Genomic DNA, 21,108 nt, shown 5'->3' on the forward strand with positions numbered 1-21,108 from the left:
CCCGGACAACTACTTCGAGGAATCCTCGGTCTTGTTGTCCTTATCCTTGGAGACCGTGTCTTCGGGCACCGCCTCCACTGTCGCGTGCTTGGTCTGTTCACTCTCCAGCGCGCTGGTCTGTTCCTTGGCCTTACTAGGTTCCTTCTCGTCGTCGCTATCTCCAAGGCTGAACGGATCATTCTCCGCTACCGGGGACGGCTCAACATTTGCCAAAGGCTGCCACTTGCTGGACTTGCCACCAGTTGAGCTGCGTCCGGTATCAATCTCAGTCGCTGGTCCATCCTGGAAGGACACCTTACGCCGATCAGGGGATGGCGACGATGTTTTCTTGAGGTTCGTGGCGCCCAGAGGGCGGGGCGGACGGGGCGGGGGAGCTGACACGAGCTCGTTAGTCAAACATCATCTCACCTCCAGACTACTAAAAGGGAGTACAAACCTTCAGAATCCCTCAACTCCAGAGCCGAGAAATCATCTCCGAACACCTGCGGGTCTGCATCATAGCGCTCCCGATCCCCACTGCGACGGGCCATGTCACCACTCCGTCGTGGACGCCCAAATGAGGCAGGCGGCTCACGATTTTGATTGGGTTCCTCATCCAAATCATCTCCGTCGAGCCTTTTCTTGAAGCTTGTGACCCATGAATTAACCTTGGACTGTGTCTCCAAGAAACCCTTGCGCAGGTTGTCACGGATCACCGGCAAATCATCTGTGAACCGTCGTCCCTCGGTCAGCTCTAGTATATTTTCTGGAAGCGAAGCAGGAAAAATTACCATCGAAGAAGCTGTATTCTTTCTCGTCCGAGTCCTCACTTCCTCGTGGTTGGTGATACCGAGGGTCATTCTGCCATCCTGGGGCCTGTCCGCGGCGTCCGGAAGAGTTATAATGTTCGGCCAGTTGGCGCGCATACTGTTCGTCGGACTCCAGTTGGCTTCTAGCAGTAGAGGTGGCAGATTGGGTAGGACGAGGCGGTTTCGGAGGAGGCGCCATATCCTCCTGGGCAGTAGGGTCCGTCATGCCTAAGGAGTTCAGTCTCGTGTCATTCTGTAGAAAGATAGATCCTACGAACCGAGGAGCGCGTTGAATGCTCGTTCGACATTCCAATTGCTTGCAGTCAAAACGGCCTTGACCACACCGGCATCGATTGTCGGGAAAGCTTCCTTGAGCGTATTCTCCGCATGTTGTTTCGGGCTCATGGGTCGGGGCGGCTTCGGCGGGGCAGCGGGGGGAGATTCAGTAGCGGTCGGCTGGGAAGGGATGTTGTTTGCGGCGGTAACACCAGACTCCTGGGGCTCATCGTCAAAGTCAAGGGGTCGCGCAGTGGTAGGCGACTCAGCCCGGGGGCTGTTGAGCGCAGGTACGGCCGCAGGTTTGCTGGGAGTGGACTGCAGATTGAAAGTGAGCCTCCGTATTAACGCTGCAGGTAAGAAGTGTCACATACGGTCTTTTCTTCCTCGGACATTTTGGGTGGTGTCTTTATGTCCAAACTAAAGCAAAGATGGGAGATAACAGACGGAAGCAAAAAAAAAAGGGTTGCCTGCGAAAACAAGAAAAGTCTAGGACGCAGGCAGCACATAAATTGGGGAAGCTCTAAACAAGTGACGTGGTGCACGTGATAGGTCGCGACGGGAGGCTGTCAGGAGCATTTGGAGTCGCAATGGCATCTTTACTGGCACATCACCGCCAGATCTCAAATATCACCTCCATAGAGCTCACAATATGCTGCGCTCTCTTGACTACATGGATTCTACTTGATTCGAAAACCGGAGCGACTTGAAGAATCACGCATACTCTGAATCTAAAGTTTGCATCAAAAAGGGAAAAACGAAAATGGCTTCAGATCAGGATTTCACGACTTCCTTCATTCCGGCATTGTATAAGCCCGCAGCACTTCTACCCATTGCGCGACACAAAGCAAGCCTCTTGTATCTGGTCGAGACATACCCGGTCACCATCGTGGTTGGTCAAACCGGAAGCGGGAAAACAACTCAACTTCCCCAATATCTCGATCAAGCAGGTTGGTGTGAGGATGGAAAGGTCATTGCCGTTACCCAGGTATGTTCTAATCTCTGAAGCTTACGGTAATTCACTGCTGACTTTTTCTTATCAGCCCCGACGTGTGGCTGCCACTACGGTTGCTACGCGAGTTGCAGAAGAGATGCGCTGCAAAGTCGGAGAAGAAGTAGGCTACTCAATCCGATTTGAGGATTTGACCTCTGCTGCAACCAGGGTAAAGTTTCTTACCGATGGAATGCTGCTTCGTGAAGCTTTAGTCGATCCTCTCTTGTCCCGTTACTCGGTTATTATGGTTGACGAGGCTCATGAGAGATCGCTGAGTACCGATGTACTCCTTGGGATATTAAAAAAAATCCTTAGGAAACGTCCAGAGCTTCGTGTCATTATTAGCAGTGCAACATTGCAAGCGGAGGATTTTCTGAAATTCTTTGCTGGGGATGAGTATAAACCTGACGCAGAACCCTCTGACCTTGGCGGTGCAGTGGGCAGAATTATCAGCATAGAAGGCAGGATGTATCCCGTGGATACATTATTCCTGGATTCTCCAGCGGAGGACTATGTTGAGAGGGCTGTCAAAACAGTATTTGATATTCACACACAGGAGGCAGAAGGCGACGTTCTTGTTTTCTTGACGGGCAGAGAAGAGATTGATCGAGCAATTCAATTGATATCCGAGCGAGCTGCATCTCTGCATCCAAAATCCCCTACTTTGCTCCCGCTGCCGCTGTATGCCGGTCTTACTACAGATCAGCAAATGTACGTCTTCGAGCCGACTCCGGAGAACACACGGAAAGTTATTGTGTCAACCAACATTGCGGAAGCCTCGGTCACAATTGATGGAATCGTGTATGTCATCGACTGTGGGTTCGCTAAGCTCCGGGCTTACAACCCTAGTACTGGGATCGAGACCTTGACAGGAGTTCCGATTTCAAAGGCCTCAGCTACTCAACGAGCTGGACGTGCAGGAAGAACAAGACCTGGAAAATGTTTTCGCCTTTATACACAACAAACATACGAGCAACTCCCTGAAGCGACCATCCCAGAAATTCAGCGAGCAAATCTTGCTCCTATCGTCATGCAACTTAAAGCATTGGGTATCGATAACATCGTTCGATTCGACTTTCTGACACCACCACCTGCGGAATTGGTCATTCGAGCCTTGGAACTTTTGTTTTCTCTTGATGCAGTCGATGACTATGCCAAACTCACTAAACCACTGGGTATGCGGATGGCAGAGCTTGCAGTAGACCCTATGATGGCCAAGGTTTTACTTGCTGCCCCTGCATTCAAATGCTTGAGTGAGATTCTTTCCATTGCAGCCATGGTCAGTCTTCAGGGGACTGTATGGGTACAACACAACGACAACAAAAAAGCTGCAGAGAGTCACCGACGTAAATTTGCTGTCGAAGAAGGTGATCATCTCACTTACTTGAACGTGTATCAGGCATTTGTCACAAAAGGCAAAAAGGATTCAAAATGGTGTCGTGACAACCTGTTGAACTACCGGGCATTACAACGAGCAGTGAGTGTTCGTGGCCAGTTGAAACGGTATCTTGAACGCTTCGGTATTCAAGTCGATGAGACTTTATCGTCTCACCAGCATACTGTCGATCCAAGCAAACAGCCGGAACAGATACAGCGTTGTCTCTCAACTGGTTACTTTGCTCATGCTGCCAAAATGCAGCCAGACGGAACTTTCAAGACCGTTAGTGGGGGACTCACCCTTCATGCTCACCCTAGTTCCTTGATGTTTGTGAGTACTGTTCTTTTCTCGATGATATTTATTGTGGCTCTGTTACTGACTTGTTGTGTAGAACCGAAAAGCAGATTGGGTGATTTTTCATGAAATTATGCAAACCGGCGACAAGACCTACATCCGCGACATCACTAAGATTGAAAAAAGCTATCTCTTGGAATATGCACCGGAATATTATAGGGTGACCTAGTAGATCACTCCGTTAGAAGGGAACAAAACAGCAGTGAAAAGATACCCAGGCGTTGGATTTCATGCATACATAATACCAATTTATGACAAAAACCGCCAAATCATACACAATGCTAATCTTAAATATGATATGTAGTAGCAAGTATCAATTTGATCCTTGTTGATCTTTCACTTGTAGTTTTCTTACATTGTTTATCCCCATTAAGCTCATTGTTGATCGACGTCACGGGATGCGATGCGGAGAAGCTCCGCTCTTGAGCATCAACTTGGAGATTTTGCACCTCTTCTCTCCCCTATTCCCATATCTCCTCGCAACGCATTTAACCACACACCATGTCAGGACATGATGGCCACGATCATGGCCACGGTGGGCACTGTCATGGAGAACACGATCACTCAAATGATATCACTCCGGCTATTCAGTCTCTTCTGTATTCCCAAATTGACTTTGATTCGATCAGCACTTTGAATGGTTAGTTCTTACATCAAATCGCATTCCAATTTGCTATACCAACATTTGACTAACTTTTTATCAGAGGCAGCACCGAAGGCCGGGGCTGCAATCGTCAAGAAAACTTGGGCGGAACGACTAAATGACGAGCCTGAGCTTGAGAGCGATGCTGATGAGCAACTCCTCATGTATATTCCGTAAGAGCTCTTTCCCTCTTCGATCCACATTATGCTCTCCTTTATTGTGCGCTTCTTGTTGGGCTTTACGGATTTTAAGAACCCCACTATGCGCCCCTCATTATGGCCGAGGCGCATACTCAGCAGGAAAAAAAAAGCTAAAGCTAATCGAAGATCACAACTAGATTCACTGGTCAAGTAAAAGTGCACTCTCTCCTCCTCTACACTGCCCCCACTTCCTCTGCTCCGAAGACCGTCAAGCTATTCAAAAATCGTGACGATCTTGACTTCTCTATGGCGTCCGAGCTTTCTCCAACGCAAACAATTGAAGTCCCACAGCCCCAGGCTGGAGCCGATGTATTCGAACTCCCTTTGAATCGTGCCCACTGGAATACCACCACATCTATCACCCTTTTTTTTGAGGATAACTGGAGTGACGGGGAAGAGGATGTCACTAAAGTGGGATATGTCGGGTTCAAAGGCCAATTCATGGCACTGAACCGCGAACCCGTAAGCTTCCTGTATGAAGCTGCGGCCAACCCTAATGACCATGTTGCTATCCCCGGTGTCAGTGGCGTCGGGGGCCGGGTCATGCCTGGTCAGTGAGCCAAAAGGGCAAAAACGCAAAGTTGGAGACAAAAATGACCGAATTTCCTTGGATTGGAAAACAATATCCAGTTGGATATGTTTAACGACGTCTACATGCCAAATATGATGAATGATGAACAAAACACTTGTGATATATTCAAGTACCTAAAACCACCAACGCCGTGCAATGATCTGATTAAGGCCATGCAAAAGATTAACCCAAGCTAAATAATCAAATGTTATGCGGCCAGCACAGGTTCCCTCGTCTTCGTTCTGGACTTGGTCGGCTCGTCTACCTCTGCCTCTACTTCTTCTGGTGTGGACAAGACGTTGTTCGGGGCGTTGGGCAGTTCGGGCGCGACGTTGATCTGTGTCTCGCGCCGCAAGGCCTCCAATTCTTCCTCGACATCGTCTTCGTCCTGGTTTGTAAGATTTCCCTCGAGCATTTGGCTTATCTCCTAAAGTTGAACATTCGTTAGATAATTCTATGCATAGAGAGAAAGATATTCTTCTTACCTCTTGATAGGCGCGCGCCTCTTCTGTTTCTCCCATAAGTCTTTCCACGCCTTCGATCCCACCCATCTCCTTGTTGATCGCCTGTAAGACCTCGGTACCCTGCTGCAAGCCAAATAGTACATCCTTCTGCACGAGCGAGAACTCCACCTGGCTAGCTAGTTGCTCTAGCTGTGCGAGCTGTCCATCAGTCTTATCCAATAATGACTCTTGATATTTCTTGCGCCTTAGCGCAAGCAGCGCTCGTCGCCGATCATTCTGTGCCAGGCATTCTTTGGCGATTTCAGTTTCGCGATCGGTGAGGACGGTGATACGTTTGCGATATTGCTTGAGCTTATCGCGCTGGTTCTTGAGATCAAGGATCGCCCTGAGAATACCCTGCGAGTCAGTTACAACTGCCTTGGAGCTGTTTAGGAGGGGTCTCGTGAGGGGTTGGTTCTATCTCTCCGTCGGGATCTGCGCATCCCGAGTGGGATCATCAAGGGGGAATTAAAGACATAAAAACTCACCGATCCTGAGACGAGATCTTCTGGGAACTGCTTGTATTTCCCATTTCGCATTGTATTGTTGTGTTGTAGAGATCATTGGAGTTGGGGATGACGTTTGGGTGTCCACCGCCAATGAGCCGCCGCTAATCCCCGAATCGTCCGATTAATCTTTCCCGCTTTTTTTCCCCAAATCTTTTTTTTCCTTGTTATCGCACGCAAAAAGTACACAATTATGCCTCGGCCTCGTGCGGGAAGACCGACCCTCAGTCAAGGCCTGGACCGTGAGGTATGATCATGTTCAGTATTTTAAAATTGGATTTGTTCGTCTTACTTACGCTCCGTGCAGGTCTACCAGGTCGTGCGCAAAATTATTGATGATCAGCCCGAGACCAGTCGCATTCGTCTTTCTGTCCCGTCCGTTTTTGAACAGATCAAAAAATCGAATTCGAGTTTAAACCGCAGGCCGAAAAGGCTTTTGGAAGACAGCCTGGAGCGCGTACTGGAGGTTGTCAAGGCTGATTTGGTTGGGGACGACGAAGAAGACTCGGTGGACGGTGATTTTGAAGGCTTGGAAGAGCCACCCGTGGTGGTAAGCAATACTCCTGCTTAGGGCTTGCTGGAAATCAAAGGACTGGTATTGATATATCATTATAGGACACCAACGGCGTCAATCAGAGCATCATCGGCATGTGGAATACCCCGAAGGCTTCAGCCAAGAAATCCGAGTCGTCAGGCACATCTTCGAAGCGAAAGAAGGAAGGCGGGGAGTCAGCCTCTAAGAGACGCAAAGCCGAGCCTATCGACCGATCCCCTCCTACACATGTCAGTTTGGCGGATTTGGGTGGCTTAGACGATGTGGTGCAGGAATTGGGTGATATGGTGATCTTGCCCATGACTCGGCCGCAGGTGTATATCTCTTCAAACGTACAGCCGCCGCGTGGAGTGCTACTACACGGTCCTCCAGGTTGTGGTAAGACCATGATCGCAAACGCCTTTGCTGCAGAGCTTGGTGTGCCCTTCATCTCTATTTCTGCCCCATCAATTGTGTCCGGCATGTCAGGTGAATCTGAGAAAGCTCTTCGCGAGCACTTCGATGAAGCTAAGCGCATTGCTCCTTGTCTCATCTTCATTGATGAGATTGACGCTATCACACCAAAGCGAGAGAGCGCTCAAAGGGAGATGGAGAAGAGAATTGTTGCCCAACTTCTGACTTGTATGGATGATATTTCTCTTGAGAAGACGGACGGAAAGCCCGTTATTGTCTTGGCGGCTACCAACCGTCCAGACAGTTTGGATGCAGCATTGCGTCGTGGTGGTCGATTTGACAAAGAAATTAACATGACTGTTCCCTCAGAGCCAGTCAGAGAGCAGATTCTCCGGGCATTGACCCGAAAGCTGCAGCTGGCTGATGATCTTGACTTGAAGGCTTTGGCCAAGAAGACTCCTGGATTCGTTGGTGCCGATCTTAACGACCTTGTCTCCACCGCAGGCGCCCACGCCATCAAGCGTTATCTGGAAATCCTCAAGTCCAACAGTGGAGAGGAGATGGAAATCGAGGGAGAAGACGAGCTTAGCCCCAAGGTCCGCGAACTACGCCGCCTAATCACACACGCCAGAGAGAACCCCATTGGCGACGAGATAGAAACTGTTCTCGTCTCCAATGCTGACTTCTTTACCGCACTCCCTAAAATCCAACCCTCATCCAAACGTGAAGGCTTCGCCACTATTCCCGATACTACTTGGGCCGATATTGGTGCCCTTGGTGGCGTCCGTGACGAACTTTCCACTGCCATTGTTGAACCGATCAGGACGCCCGACATCTACGAAAAGGTGGGTATCACTGCCCCCACGGGTGTTCTCCTCTGGGGTCCCCCTGGTTGTGGTAAGACACTGCTGGCCAAGGCCGTCGCCAACGAGTCGCGCGCCAACTTCATCAGTGTCAAGGGTCCTGAGCTACTGAACAAGTTTGTTGGTGAATCCGAACGCGCTGTTCGCCAGGTCTTTGTTCGCGCCCGCTCCTCTGTCCCTTGCGTCATCTTCTTCGATGAATTAGATGCCCTTGTGCCTCGCCGTGACGATACACTGTCCGAAGCCTCGGCCCGTGTTGTCAACACCCTTCTTACTGAGCTTGACGGTTTGGGTACCAGACAAGGTATCTATGTCATCGCAGCCACCAACCGTCCTGACATTATTGACCCTGCCATGCTGCGTCCCGGCCGTCTCGAGACCCTGCTCTTCGTTAACCTCCCCACGGCACTTGAGCGTGTCGAGATTCTCCAGACTCTCATCCGGAAATTGCCCATCGAATTCAACGACGATCTACGCAGACTTGCTGAGGAGTGTGAGGGCTTCAGCGGTGCTGATTTGGGCAGTCTGTTGCGTCGTGCTGGTTACATGGCTATCAAGCGTCGTGACAGCATTAGATTCGAGGACTTTGCTGCCGCGAAGACCTTCGTTCGGCCCAGTGTTACGGATATGAAGAAGTATGAAAAGTTACGTAGAGACTGGAGCGGCGGCGTGGTCTGAGACCTACTGCATACCTCCATATGTTCAAATGTTCGCTCGTGCAAGTTATATCGAGCTGGTTTTGGTTATCTTCTGGGTACACCTTTTTGTTAGACATAGATACCCTGTGAATTTGCAGTACAGATTTACCTACAGTAAATAAAGCAGGTTCCTCCACCTAAACATGGACTATTTTCCGAGTGTACAATTTAAGTTTTGATAATATCCTACTAATACTACTAGTATGCACAAATTATCCAAGTGGCGTTCCCCTTATATTACTGCTCATGCAGAGCTCCCGCTGAGTTAAATCCCACATCCCACATCCCACATAGTGACATCCCACATCCCACATTGCGGACCCACTGCTGCCAAACCCTTACAGGAAAATAGCTTCATTCAGCAATTGCCAATGACAAATCCATGGCTTATGGATCATAAGGGGGAAAATTCGGAAAATTCAAATTTTCGGTTTAATGCTCAACTTATGCATACACCTCGGAGCCCATTGGTAATCGTGATTCGTCAGACCTTTTTGCGTGGAGCAATTCAGTTGACCCCATGGATCTAATATTCCAAGGTTGAACTATTTAATAGAAGGCTTAGTCCGCAATTCTGTTGATTGAAAATATCTGATTCATCAACTTCTCAGGAACCACTCCAACATACACTTCACAACCAATTGAACGCTCCCATTCACGATGAGTAGAACTACTGTCGTCATCATTGGCGCTTCACACTCGGGACTCGGAGTTGCAAATGGGCTTTTGAAAACCGACTCCGACAAGGTCAAGGTCATCTTGATTAACCCATCAGATAAGGTCTATTTCAACATCGCGGCTCCTCGCATCCTCGCCAAGCCCCAATTCTTCAAGCCCAACCAATATCTCCTCGCTATCGAGCAGTCTTTCTCAAAGTACCCGAAGGAGTCTTTCGAATTCATCAAAGGAACCGCAGCCAGTATCAACACTGCGTCAAAATCAGTCGAGTTGGCCTCGCAGCAATCCCCTATCTCATATGACTATCTTGTCATCGCATCCGGCAGCACCACTTCATCCTCCATAGAAGGAGAGCTGGCTCCTTTCAAGCCCATGAACGAACATGATCTCGAAACCTCCATCTCCTCAATCCAAAAGGCCATCTCCAGCGCGAACAGCGTCATTATCGGTGGAGCGGGCCCAGTCGGTGTTGAATTCGCCGGAGAGCTTGCGGAAGCCTTCAAAGACAAGAAGGATGCATCTATCACTCTCGTTTCCGCCTCGAAACGTGTCCTGCCCATGCTCAAAGAGAAGGCCAGCCTGTCAGCGGAGACGACACTTGTGGGAAAGGGTGTCAAGATAGTCAATTCAACCAAGGTGAAGAGCGCTGTGCGCAGCGCGTCTGGTAATCAAACCGGATGGGCTGTCAATCTGGACAACGGTGAACAGCTGCAAGCGGATTTGTACATCTCTACGACTGGCACGCTTCCCAACAACCAGTTTATTCCAGCGGAGTTCCTCTCGACTGATGGTTGGGTGGCGGTTGATGAAAACCTTCGCGTTGCAAAGGGCTCAACAGATGGCCGCATCTTCGCACTCGGTGATATCACCACTCAGCCACTGCGCACTGCTATCAAAGTCGCAGATCAGGTCCCAGTTGTTGTTTCCAATCTCAAGGTTGCAATTCTTGGCAAGGGAAAGGTTGCTACCTACGATCCTAATGGGTCTTTGATGATGATTGTGCCAATTGGAGAAAGTACCGGAACTGGTCAGATGTTTGGATGGAAACCTTGGGGAATGATGGTTTCGATGGTCAAGGGCAAAGACTTCTTTGTTTCAAAGGCCGCTGGGATGCTTGGATTGAGCTAGTGTTGATTTACTCGTCGTCTCACCTTCCTTCTCTCGCGTTTCGCTACGGCTTGCAATGGTTTTGTTCTGCAAAGGTTCAAACCTCATCTGCATTTGCATCGGTTCCACGGGTTGTTTTATTCCAGTTTATACATGTCTGGTGCTTTGTCTATATCTATTTTTCATAGTGACTTAATATTAAATTTAATCCCATGTCAATAAGTTACCAATCCACGTCTAATGTAACATTTAGAGTACATAAAAACTGGGGGTTCGCCCCGAGGCGTAATTCTTCATTGGAAATAAGGTGGATACAAAATTGAAAACCGACCTCCGAATGCTAGATCAAGTGATGTGTAGAGTATGTACCCACCCTTCCTGGGAATTATTGAGGGATTAGATACTTCTCAAAATTGAAGAGTGTAGTGTAGATTTGGCGTTTTGTATTCTATGGATCCAAAGGAATTGCTTCAAATTCCAGAATTGGTTAGTCCTGTATCAATAATAATTGCGTCCTTTAAATGAGAGAACAAATAAGGATTTATCCTCTGCAATAAAGCATTATAGGTTTCCTCAGCACAGCTTGTCAAACAACAACCTAGAACCATTCCTAACGTGAAGTCCCATGCAACAACGGACGATAGCTCATTCCATCTACCCGATTCCGGAGTACTGTCGAAAAGGCTTCCCACCAGAGTGCGAACATCATGATCCGACCAACCGATAGCGCTGCTGTTCCAAATGTGACTTGGGGCTGGGGCTCGGATTTGCAAAACTCGAGGGTTGAAAAATTCCAAGGGTTTGAATTTAGGGTGATGCTTAATCATGAGACAATTGAGATGGACGTGCGCTTTGAAATGAACAAGGGCAAGTCTATTCGAATGCTTAGCCCAACCTCATGCGGTCCGGGTGGCTCAGGTAAATGGAGGGGTTACATACCTTTGATACATTTCTCGATGTATTGGGTTGGTAATTGCGGTGTCGATTTGTTGCTGGTCATACACACCACATGGATTAAAGACCTCATAGAGTTCTTTATTGCCGATTACTCCCCAAGGAAAGCAGTCTGCTTCCCTATAAGTTCCAATGATAATAATAATAAGGAGTGCCTGGAACTCAGGAAGAAGCTCAGGCGCTGGAGCTCTTGGGGTAAATCCTTTGACTGAAGTTTCAAACTAGAAGTTCGAGGTTGGTTAACGGCCACTCATAACGATATACGGATAGAGAACGCATGAGGGAGAGGAGCCTTTACGAGTTTCCGATCGAGTCCATTCAGAATGGTGTCATGATAAAGCTTTGCCTCGTCTCTTGCCCGGGGGTCTCCTACCATCCATAGTCCAGCCAATAAGACCGCTATTGATAGGGTAGGTATTTGCGCTGAGTTCTGGAATGTTTGGTGGTGCAAAATAGGCCAATGTGGATGGAATTTGCTGAAGTAAAGCTCTTCTAGCTGGCTTCGATTGGCAGCTTGGAGTAGTTTGACAGCGGGGGTTGAAGGCAGATCCAACTTCCATGTTTCGCTTTGTGGAGCAGCTGGCATCGGAACGTCTCTGATAGTAGATTCACCAGCCTGTACTGTGCTGTGGTCATCGCTAGATTTGCTGCGGTTGGCCGCGGGAGAGCCCTCGAACTGAAGCGTGTCAGCCAGGCGCTGAGAATTACTGTGATTTAGTGCTATATGGCGGTTGAGCAAGTCCCTGTGACGGAATTTTTCACGTTACTTCAGCAGGCGTAAAGCAAAATCCATTTGTCAGCTTTAACTAACCTGCGGTTGAACTTTGAGGGACAAGCCTGGCAAGTGAAGGGCCGGGCATTGGTATGATCTCGTTCGTGCCGTTGCAGATGTTCCTTTCTTAGATATGAACGGTTACAGCCAGGTCGCTGGCACCGGTAAGAGGCTTCCATAAGACAATGCTCAATGTTAAGGCTTTGCAGTATTTGAAATGCTGTTTTCTGTCTGGTTTAGGGGCGAGAATATTAGTGATAGCGTCCGACTGTTGGAACCTGGTAGATAAAGCGCTAAACTTCGGCCTCGTATTAGAGAAAAGCTCGAGAGCCGGCATGGCCCATAGGTAATATAGCGGAGCTAGGCAGTGGGGACCAGCAATGTTTAATAGAGGGCTCGAATTCTGCCGGATTTTATTTGTAAGGAGAATTCCTTTATTTAGGATATGTACACTTTTAAATTCGCGCAATTTTCCATTGGCTCTCGTGGCGGGCGGTCAGCTTAGCGTAGTCCAAATAAGGAAGGCGGTCTTGAAGTTTTGGAGCATCATTATAGTTCAAGTTAGTAGTACTGAGGACATACATCAGTGTCATTCTTATTCACAGCTCGCCCTGCAGTCTGTGTTTGCCATATGTGCTGCCTCTTATATGTGAAAATAAACGAGATCAAAATTGCATCAATAATTCATATCTTTAGCCTCTAGATATTTTTCAAAGGTACTTTTAGAACAGTATGGGCTATACAAAAGAACTATGCACACATACAACAGACAACGCCATGGATAACATGATAAAGAAAAGAGAAAAGTATATCATCTGGATGAGCCTCCAAGCAAAATTACATCCACAACCGACATGTACCATCGGCACCAGCACTGACACACCAGGCTTCACGCGGGTGCCAGTCAATGTCCAGGACACCCAATTCACCAGTGACCTTGTGGCCCTTGAGAACCTTGAGTGGAACAATGGTGGCATTGCTAAGCATGTCTCCTGTAACGCTGCCGTGGAAGATCTGAATAGAACCATCGTCACTAGCATCGGCGAACAAGGGGTAGCGGCCACCGGGGTGGAACTTGACGGCACGAATAGCCTTGCGGTGGTAGCGAAGGGTCTTGTAAGGGCGGGGGGACAGATCCAGATCGTGCCAGAGCAGACGACGATCATAAGATCCAATGATGATGTTGTCGCCGCCGGAGGCAGTGGAGGAGGTAGGGTGGATATCGAAGGAAGAGATCCAGCGCGCACCAGGCTGCAAGATCTTGACCAGCAGTTGTCGTGAAAGGTCGTACGCGCGAATGGAACGCTGGTTTGCGACAAAGAGAATCGGTTTCGAAGGATGGAAGTGAGCTGTCTGAGGGGGACCACCACCCTTGAGGCGGCGTCGGAAGGGGAATTGGGTGAGGTGCTTGGAGATGGTGTGGATGGAGATGGCCACGGACGCGGGGGTCGAGGCGCCGGAGCAGACGGTGACGAAGTAGTCACCACGACGGTGCCAGGAAATAGACTTGGGCACGTAACGGAGAGGAATGACAACAGAAACACCGGCTTCGGCCAGGGCAGATGAGGGGCGAATCCACGAAACAGGCTTGTTGGCCTTCTTGGCCTCAACGATGTTAAGGGCAGGGGCAGATGCTGCATAACCCCAACCTCCGTCGAGGAGCTCCAGACTAGCCTTCTCGATCTCGGGATCGGCAATCGGGGGAACTGAAAGGTAGATGTCGTCTCCACAGGCGGCAGCAAGGACGATAGCATCCTTACCAGGACGCCAGCTGACAACATTGACGGCATCCTCATCGCTCATCTTGGCGCTCCAGAGCTGGCGACCAGTCAGGAGTTCCCAGACACGAACTGTACCATCGTCACCACCAGTTGCAAGCCAGATTCCAGTCGGGTCCACAGCAAGCGAGCGAACACGGCCCTTGTGTCCGCGGAACACTGTCGCGCATGACGTGGGGAAAGGCTTGAGTTCTTCGGGGCTGGGAAGCTTGGGGAGAAGACTTTCGGGGTCAATGTTCAGCTTGCTGCGACGAACTCTGGGTGCCAGGTAAAGATCCAAGCAACGCTCGAACTTCTCCTTAATAAAGTTCTCAAAGCCAGGAACCCGACGAAGAGAACCGAAGTCATTGGGCAGGAATTCCTTCTCCCGATCCTCGGGGTCAGTCTGCTCCCACTCCTTGCGCTCCTTCTTATCGGGAAGGTACTCTGGGGGCGGGTGATAACTCTCCTCGTAGCCAGGTGGCGGCAGTTTGGGTGCCGGGATGTGCATGATGTGATCCTTGCGCTCGACCTCGTCGGCCCAGAGATCGAAGTTGACGACGTTCTCATCCTCATCCTCACGCTCCTCCGGTGCTCTATAAGGTTGAATGCGGCCCTCGCGGATGGCCTTCACAATCTTCATCACACGCTTGGCCTCGTGCTTGGATGGCACAAATCTGCGCTTGGGCTCTGGGGCAGCGCTGAGGGGCATGATCTCCTGGTGGCTAGAAAAGTATTCCACCAAGGGCTCATATTGATCGTAGCCATCACTGGTGATCTCGTTCATCTGCACCTTCTTCAACAGCATCAATTCATCTTGAGTCAAGTTCAAAGGCTTGCCAGTGGATGGATCAGTAAGACCGGTCCAGCCCTTGGGGATCTCAATGCTGTCCAACAAAGCATCCAGCGCTTCACCCTTGGCCGGACGCATGATCTTCTTTCCATTGATGTTGTAACCGATGTGAGGGTACTGGTCGTAGAATGTCAGAGGGATATCACCAATGGTGTTGGCGTTTTCCTCAGCCTCGGAGTAGTCTGAATTGTCGTCGGGGATGATTTCGTCGTATAGGTAGCGGTCGTTTCCGTTGGCGTCCTTCACGATGCGAACGTTGGGGTCGTCGGCATTGGAGCGGACAGTCTTCTTCTGCTTCTCCTCATCCTCCCCATCGGAGGGGATCTCATCACTGTCCAATTCCTCCTCATCGTCTTCCTCTTCATCGCTGAAGTCATCAATCAGCTCGATTTCGGAATCGCTTTCGTCTTCGCTCTCCGAAAGTTCGTTGTCATTGTCGGAGAGATTGAGGTTTTCTGCGCTCAATTCATCACCAGAGAAAACTCCAGCTTCCTCCTCCACATCGCGAGTAACCGCCTTGCGCTTCTTTGTGGCGTCTCTGGCGACCATGATTGCCGTATGGACTGGGATACTTTGTTCCGCGATTTTTTTTTCTTTTCTTTTCTGTCGACTCCGCTCACACCGCCCACATGACTCTCCGCCCCCCAATCTTATCGCGTATCAAAAGATCGACTGTATCTGATTCAATCGATTATTTTCATTGTCTGTCTTTGTTCTGGTGCTGGGGTGCGTTAACTTGAACCGCAGTCATGGCAGACGTGGGAATATCCGCTCCTAATGGCGATTCAGCAACAAACGTAGAACCAAAGCGACATGCAGCTTGCGATGAGTGCAGTAAGTCCAGGAAACTATCTTGTATTTGCTATCGGATTAACGCTAATCAAAGACTATTTGAATAGGGAAACGAAAGCTGAAGTGCTCTGGAGATCTTAGTGGCTGCTCCCGCTGCTTGAAGCAGTCTATTCCATGTCATTACTCCATACAGAAGCCTATGGGCCGTCCACCCAAGAAAAGGGCTCGCGCCGATGACGATGCACCTGATCTCTCTACCCAATCCAATAATACTACATTCTGGCCCACTCCAGGCGATACACCATCAAACTCCTTTCCTATAGCTCCAGACACTATCTCTGCAGACGACGCACATCACCTATGTCCACAACTATTCTGGCAAACTCTTAGTCGCTCGTCTTCATCACAGCCCACGCCACCCGATCTTCTACTGGCAGGAGATGAAGACCACATCCAAGCCCTGCAGCCAGATAGGCTGAAGAATCCCAACCTTCCTGTTCCTGCATTCTCAAGTCCTTGGCCAGACTTTTCCACTGTGTCTCAATCATCAGCTATGCCCTTCGCCGCGCCAACAAGCTTCTCCGATATACCCTCCCTCCCACTTACCCCACCATCTATATGCTCGGATCCCGCTGCGCCCCAATGTACATGTCTATCCTATCTCTACCTCTGTCTCAGCCATATATCGTCCATCGCCTCTTTCCCTGTCAACAATCATACCCTTTGCTCCCTCTATATCGCGGCCCGAACAGCGCAGGACGTCATTCGCTGCGAAGCTTGTCCGAAAAACTTTTCCACTGGTGTCCAGAACGTAATGTTCACCGGCACATTGTTGACAGTTGTCGCAGATGCCTGGCTGCGCGTGTCGAATAGTGATCCTGTCGAGCTAGGGATGCAGTCCGCCCCGCCAGATTATGCCTCCCGCGTTCTGCAAAGCGCTGATCCAGCACAGATGTGGAATGACTGGCTGCGACAGATAGTGCGTCGAGCCGTCATTGGTGGCCCATATGATCCTAATGGTTTGAATGCCCACCCCCAGTGCACTGGCCAGCCACCTCTCATCGATCTTATCAATGAAGTTGAGGATCGGCAGCGCCGATGGCATAAGCATGGTGAACATCCGCTCAAGCACAATAATCCTTTTCAGAGTGAGAATTTCGAGCCCCAGTCTGGTGATGAAAAAGAGCTTCTTTGCATGCGTGTTGTTGGTAGTGCTCGCGCAGTTCTTTCGAAGTTCAATTTCGAACCCCATGAATTTCCTGAAGGCCTTACTCCGGAGACATTGAATACAAGGGAGCAGGGAGTCATTCCAGCATCCAATTAATTTTCCTTGGAATCCTAGAAGCATGAAGCATACGAAAATATATTTATCGTAATTTTTGTATACATGGTACATTTTCTGACTTCAGTAACTTTTCCAGTGCATAGTACTATTCAAGTTAATGTTAGTATAGATACAAGTACTACGGAGTACTTACTACCTACTGGTATTATGATTACTACCACGCCTGATTCACAATCCACAATCTACATACTCAAAGCCAGCACTTGAGCACTTGAGCACTTCTTGAATGTTGCTGGAGCAGTCAATGACTGCAGGGCTGCGCATAGTACGACCTTCAAATACTCAACAACCTGAAACATTCAATGTTGAGTCTCGAAATCCCTCTCGTACACTAACAAACCAGTGGAACCAGCTATCATTTCATTACATATAATATTTTTGGTATCGAAAATGACAAATACGTAAGAATCTAGCTATGCCCGGATGGATTCGATGTCGGTATCCCCACCCCGTAAACGTGACGCCAAGGCCTTAATGACCAGATGAAGAGAGAAGAAGAAAAAAACTGGAAAAGGTAGCTATGGTAAGACTACTCCTCATCGTCGGAATCCACGACATAACGATTCTTCTTTCGGGCCGGAGGTGTTCCCGAACGAGGTGCCTCCGGCTTGCGGGCAGCCTTTGCCGGGGCAACCTCATCATCTACCTCGCCCTCCGCATCCATATCTTCATCTTCCAATTCTTCCTCCTCCTCATCATCGACCTCCTCAATTTCTTCATCGCTTCCGACAAGGAAGCCGTCGTCTTCATCGTACTCATCCTCGCGGGAGCGGGCACCACGGCCATAATCATCGTCGTCATCAGAGTAGATCTCACCACGGCGGTTAGGGCGGCGGGGCTTAGCACGAGCTCGTGTAGCCAGGCCATCATCTTCGAGGCCACCAACGCTGAGGCCGCTCGGCCCAGAGCGAGGAGCGGGTGCACGGCGTCCACGGTCTGCTTCGCGATCCGCAAGCTGCTGGCGACGACGTTCGGCCCGCAAGGCCTCCCTCTCCAGATGCTCCGCCTTTCGTTGAGCAAGTTCAGGATCCTCAATTGTATCAATGACGGGCGCTGATCCATCGGCGGTCTTCTTGTTACCACGAGTGGCCGCAGCCAACGAGGCTTGAAGTTTCAGGACGGCATCGTCTGTCTCCATTGTTGTTGGTAAAACGGTGAGTCCATGTGTGACGTGAGAAGTCAATCGGAAGAGCGAAGCAGTTTCTATTGCGGCGCCAAGATAAACATGTGAGTCCAGCTTTGTATCGTACTCGCCGGACTTGGTGAGGGGACAAAGAGGTTTGGATGCAATGCGGTATTGTTCAAGAGGGGCGCACGCAAGCTGAAGAGTCATGGAGCCATCTTCCCATCGGATGAAACGCGCATTTGACTGCAAAAGAGATCCATCTTTGGGATCTTTGCGCCAACAGAGTGATGTGGCAGCTGTGGCATATGGAGGCGCAACGTAGGTTGCTGGGTTGAACTCCTCCGACTCGATCGAGAGAAAGTCCGGAATTCGCATGGTGTATACCTGTCAACAGAAATTAGAACACGCAACGTATAATTCATTTACTGAATCCATGTACCTGTCCATCATTGGTCGCTGGCACTGGCGCCCGCGCGAGGCCCACGTCCATAATGTTAACTGTCTCGGCGAAATCATCCTGATCGGGTGCCTCATCCATGCGGTCTTCGCGACGATCGTATCGGTTCTCGTCATCACCCGAATCCAGCTGTTCGTCTTCTAGGGTACGGTGAGGCTTGCTAAAGTGAGGGTTAGTTTCATTGCGCAATGGTGTTGATATGAGGGAGTAATCCGTACTCATTTTCTCCTTCGTTATCGTCTCCATCCGAGCCGAAGAGATCGGCGTCATCGTCCTCCTCCATATTATCATTTCCTGCTCCGTAGGGGCTCTTGTTCTCATCGCCGGAGTCATGGCCATCATTTTGGGAAGGACTTTGCACGCCATTGCTGCGGCCGGGACGGCGGACAGCCTCCTCGTCAGAAGAGGACATGGTGGGGTGGGTTGTCTGGGTCAATTGACAGGTGCAATAGGATTTCAAACGCAATTGATCAAAGTACTGTACAAGTAGAGAAAGGTGATTGAGGAGGGGGGAAACAAGTGATTGGGAGCTCCGTCCATTCGACTTCAATTCAATCACTGTATCTCGGACGCAGGACGGATCAATATATAATCCGGAGCCGGGCCCGAAGTGGTTAAGTGGGACCCAGTGGGAATCACTCGGGCATCTTTCACCGTTCTTGACCTTCAATCGTGTCTCAGTGTGCAATTGATTGGATATTGAATATATAAAGACACGACAAAAAAAGTCTGGAAATATGGCGACTTTCTTCCAAAGCGTGTAAGTTCTATGGTTTAGAAGATTCGTGTACAGAAAGCATGGGTTTTCCCCTTGAAATCGAATCTCATCCTTATGTTCCCCCCTCATATACACTGGCTCTACTGCTTAATGTTTAAACCACGGCGCCACATAACCCAGCGAGCACATTCCAATTCCCCTCCAAAGTCTATTATTGACTATTTGATCCATTTCCTGATGTTTTCTTTCCCCTCCAACCTCCCCCTTTCTTAATTTTGTCTTATCGACCCCTCCATTTACCCCCTGTCAAACCAGCTGATCCAGCCCGGACCCATTGCTAATGTATCCTCCTTTTCGCAGTCGCCAAGGGTTTGGCAGGGGAGGAAACAACAAGAATCAACCACCCAAGAGCCCCGCGCAAGCTCCGCAAGACCCTCGATCTGGCACCATGTCCAACTCGCCCTCATTGTCGAACAGCTTAACTATTGATAATCTTGCCGCAAATGACCCCGACGCCCCAAAGTACTTTTTTCAGGAGAAGTACGCCCCCCTAAACGTCAGGGGTAACTTCTTGACCCTATGTGCTTGCCCTAAGAACGTCGAGCTGGGTGAATGGCTGGCTCACCAGAGTAAGCATTTCCTCTACAACCTGGAAATAAATATGGTGGATCGATGCTGATATGATGGTTTCACTAGTTGTTGAACAATATCGCTTGCTTCATGGTATGCTACAGGTTATCCAAGAAGTAAATGCCGTGAACGGAATGCCCATTTGCAATGAAGGCACCTGCCCAACAATGTCTGCTGGACGGTATGTAGAACGCTGCGGGGTAATGGAGAAATCCGGGGTTGACAACGAACTGACGCATGCGCTCTGTAGGTTGACTTACACCTGGCTCGTCGATGGCCGTGCAGCTAAGATCTCGGCCCCGAAGTTCATCAACCGAGTTGAGAAGTGGATTGTTAGCAAAATCCACGACCCGGTCATGTTCCCCACCGAGAAAGTCAACGGTATCCCCGAAACCGCCTCTATCAGGGATGCAGCGACCCCTTCGACCACTCCCGCCCCAGAAGGTGCCAATCCCGGAACAAATGGAAACGGCACCGACGAATGGATTGGCAAGTCAAGCGGTTTCCCCCAGACCTTCTATAAGGACTGCCAGGGCATCATGAAGCAGATGTTCCGTTGCTACGCGCATCTGTACCACGCCCACTGGTTGAACCCGTTCTGGCATATCAACAAGCACGACATCTTGAACATGTGCTTTGTCCACTTTGTGACGGTGGCCAAGTACTACCAACTGGTGACAGACAAGGAGATGGAGCCTATGCAGCCCCTGATCGACCTCTTCATCAAACAGCAGCGAGTGCCTCCGGAGGCGCTCAACGGCGGCCACTGGGCTCAAGCCTCGACCTAGATGAGTTGAGGCTCCATATTTCCCCGTCTTTTTTCTTTCTCTACACATGACGACCATAACATGTTCTTCAACCAGGCGTTGGACCACATTGTTCTTTTTTAGTGTTCTTGTTTGTTTGCGATATAAGGGCAAATTGGAATGAATCTGCCGACGATACGACCCAGACCTAGGGCTTTGAGCATTTAGCATGCGTGAAAAATTTATGATGATCTTGCATATCTCCAGTTCCTGCATAAGCTAGCCCAACTGGAATGTTTTTGTCTAGAGGCTTGCAGATAGATGCAGGTCAGCCAAGACCGCTATTCTGGGGCTATGCAGCATCATTGGCAGGGGAGCGACTTGAAATAGGAGATTCAGTAGGACATATAAGTTTCCTGCAACCCAATATCTTCATCCATTGTAGAGTGCGGG

General features: G+C 49.6%; 11 protein-coding genes across 11 annotated transcripts; 6 read left to right on the plus strand and 5 right to left on the minus strand.

Moving 5' to 3' along the window:
* Positions 1-9: 9 nt before the first annotated feature.
* On the minus strand, positions 10-1,459 carry N7466_002561 (uncharacterized protein; the record flags this gene model as incomplete). Its single annotated transcript, XM_057161959.1, has 5 exons — positions 10-374; positions 437-706; positions 771-1,016; positions 1,067-1,382; positions 1,439-1,459. 5 exons carry the CDS (start codon positions 1,457-1,459, stop codon positions 10-12), a joined length of 1,218 nt encoding a protein of 405 aa, XP_057025244.1.
* Positions 1,460-1,827: 368 nt separating this feature from the next.
* N7466_002562 (putative ATP dependent RNA helicase) lies at positions 1,828-3,959 on the plus strand (the record flags this gene model as incomplete). The annotated part of the gene is made up of 3 exons (XM_057161960.1): positions 1,828-2,052; positions 2,108-3,766; positions 3,828-3,959. 3 exons carry the CDS (start codon positions 1,828-1,830, stop codon positions 3,957-3,959), a joined length of 2,016 nt encoding a protein of 671 aa, XP_057025245.1.
* A 332-nt stretch (positions 3,960-4,291) lies between these two features.
* Positions 4,292-5,191, plus strand: N7466_002563 (PITH domain-containing protein; the record flags this gene model as incomplete). Its single annotated transcript, XM_057161961.1, has 3 exons — positions 4,292-4,430; positions 4,495-4,606; positions 4,771-5,191. 3 exons carry the CDS (start codon positions 4,292-4,294, stop codon positions 5,189-5,191), a joined length of 672 nt encoding a protein of 223 aa, XP_057025246.1.
* Positions 5,192-5,412: 221 nt separating this feature from the next.
* Positions 5,413-6,239, minus strand: N7466_002564 (ESCRT-III subunit protein VPS20; the record flags this gene model as incomplete). The annotated part of the gene is made up of 3 exons (XM_057161962.1): positions 5,413-5,628; positions 5,690-6,107; positions 6,196-6,239. 3 exons carry the CDS (start codon positions 6,237-6,239, stop codon positions 5,413-5,415), a joined length of 678 nt encoding a protein of 225 aa, XP_057025247.1.
* A 167-nt stretch (positions 6,240-6,406) lies between these two features.
* N7466_002565 (putative AAA family ATPase/60S ribosome export protein Rix7) lies at positions 6,407-8,700 on the plus strand (the record flags this gene model as incomplete). The annotated part of the gene is made up of 3 exons (XM_057161963.1): positions 6,407-6,460; positions 6,521-6,763; positions 6,829-8,700. 3 exons carry the CDS (start codon positions 6,407-6,409, stop codon positions 8,698-8,700), a joined length of 2,169 nt encoding a protein of 722 aa, XP_057025248.1.
* A 680-nt stretch (positions 8,701-9,380) lies between these two features.
* Positions 9,381-10,526, plus strand: N7466_002566 (NAD(P)/FAD-dependent oxidoreductase; the record flags this gene model as incomplete). Its single annotated transcript, XM_057161964.1, has 1 exon — positions 9,381-10,526. One exon carries the CDS (start codon positions 9,381-9,383, stop codon positions 10,524-10,526), a length of 1,146 nt encoding a protein of 381 aa, XP_057025249.1.
* A 1,183-nt stretch (positions 10,527-11,709) lies between these two features.
* Positions 11,710-12,319, minus strand: N7466_002567 (uncharacterized protein; the record flags this gene model as incomplete). Its single annotated transcript, XM_057161965.1, has 2 exons — positions 11,710-12,179; positions 12,271-12,319. The coding sequence occupies 2 exons, from the start codon at positions 12,317-12,319 to the stop codon at positions 11,710-11,712; spliced, it is 519 nt and encodes a 172-aa protein (XP_057025250.1).
* Positions 12,320-13,068: 749 nt separating this feature from the next.
* erb1 (ribosome biogenesis protein ERB1) lies at positions 13,069-15,390 on the minus strand (the record flags this gene model as incomplete). Its single annotated transcript, XM_057161966.1, has 1 exon — positions 13,069-15,390. The coding sequence occupies one exon, from the start codon at positions 15,388-15,390 to the stop codon at positions 13,069-13,071; it is 2,322 nt and encodes a 773-aa protein (XP_057025251.1).
* Positions 15,391-15,590: 200 nt separating this feature from the next.
* On the plus strand, positions 15,591-16,957 carry N7466_002569 (Zn(II)2Cys6 transcription factor rglT; the record flags this gene model as incomplete). Its single annotated transcript, XM_057161967.1, has 2 exons — positions 15,591-15,675; positions 15,741-16,957. The coding sequence occupies 2 exons, from the start codon at positions 15,591-15,593 to the stop codon at positions 16,955-16,957; spliced, it is 1,302 nt and encodes a 433-aa protein (XP_057025252.1).
* A 550-nt stretch (positions 16,958-17,507) lies between these two features.
* Positions 17,508-18,973, minus strand: N7466_002570 (Paf1-complex subunit LEO1; the record flags this gene model as incomplete). The annotated part of the gene is made up of 3 exons (XM_057161968.1): positions 17,508-18,488; positions 18,544-18,721; positions 18,780-18,973. 3 exons carry the CDS (start codon positions 18,971-18,973, stop codon positions 17,508-17,510), a joined length of 1,353 nt encoding a protein of 450 aa, XP_057025253.1.
* Positions 18,974-19,298: 325 nt separating this feature from the next.
* N7466_002571 (Mob1/phocein family protein) lies at positions 19,299-20,697 on the plus strand (the record flags this gene model as incomplete). Its single annotated transcript, XM_057161969.1, has 4 exons — positions 19,299-19,321; positions 19,640-19,908; positions 19,976-20,090; positions 20,160-20,697. The coding sequence occupies 4 exons, from the start codon at positions 19,299-19,301 to the stop codon at positions 20,695-20,697; spliced, it is 945 nt and encodes a 314-aa protein (XP_057025254.1).
* Between the last annotated feature and the right edge of the window lie 411 nt (positions 20,698-21,108).

Source organism: Penicillium verhagenii (assembly GCF_028828195.1).
Source record: "Penicillium verhagenii strain IBT 33310 chromosome Unknown utg000003l_segment0_segment0, whole genome shotgun sequence".
Lineage (NCBI taxonomy): Eukaryota > Fungi > Ascomycota > Eurotiomycetes > Eurotiales > Aspergillaceae > Penicillium > Penicillium verhagenii.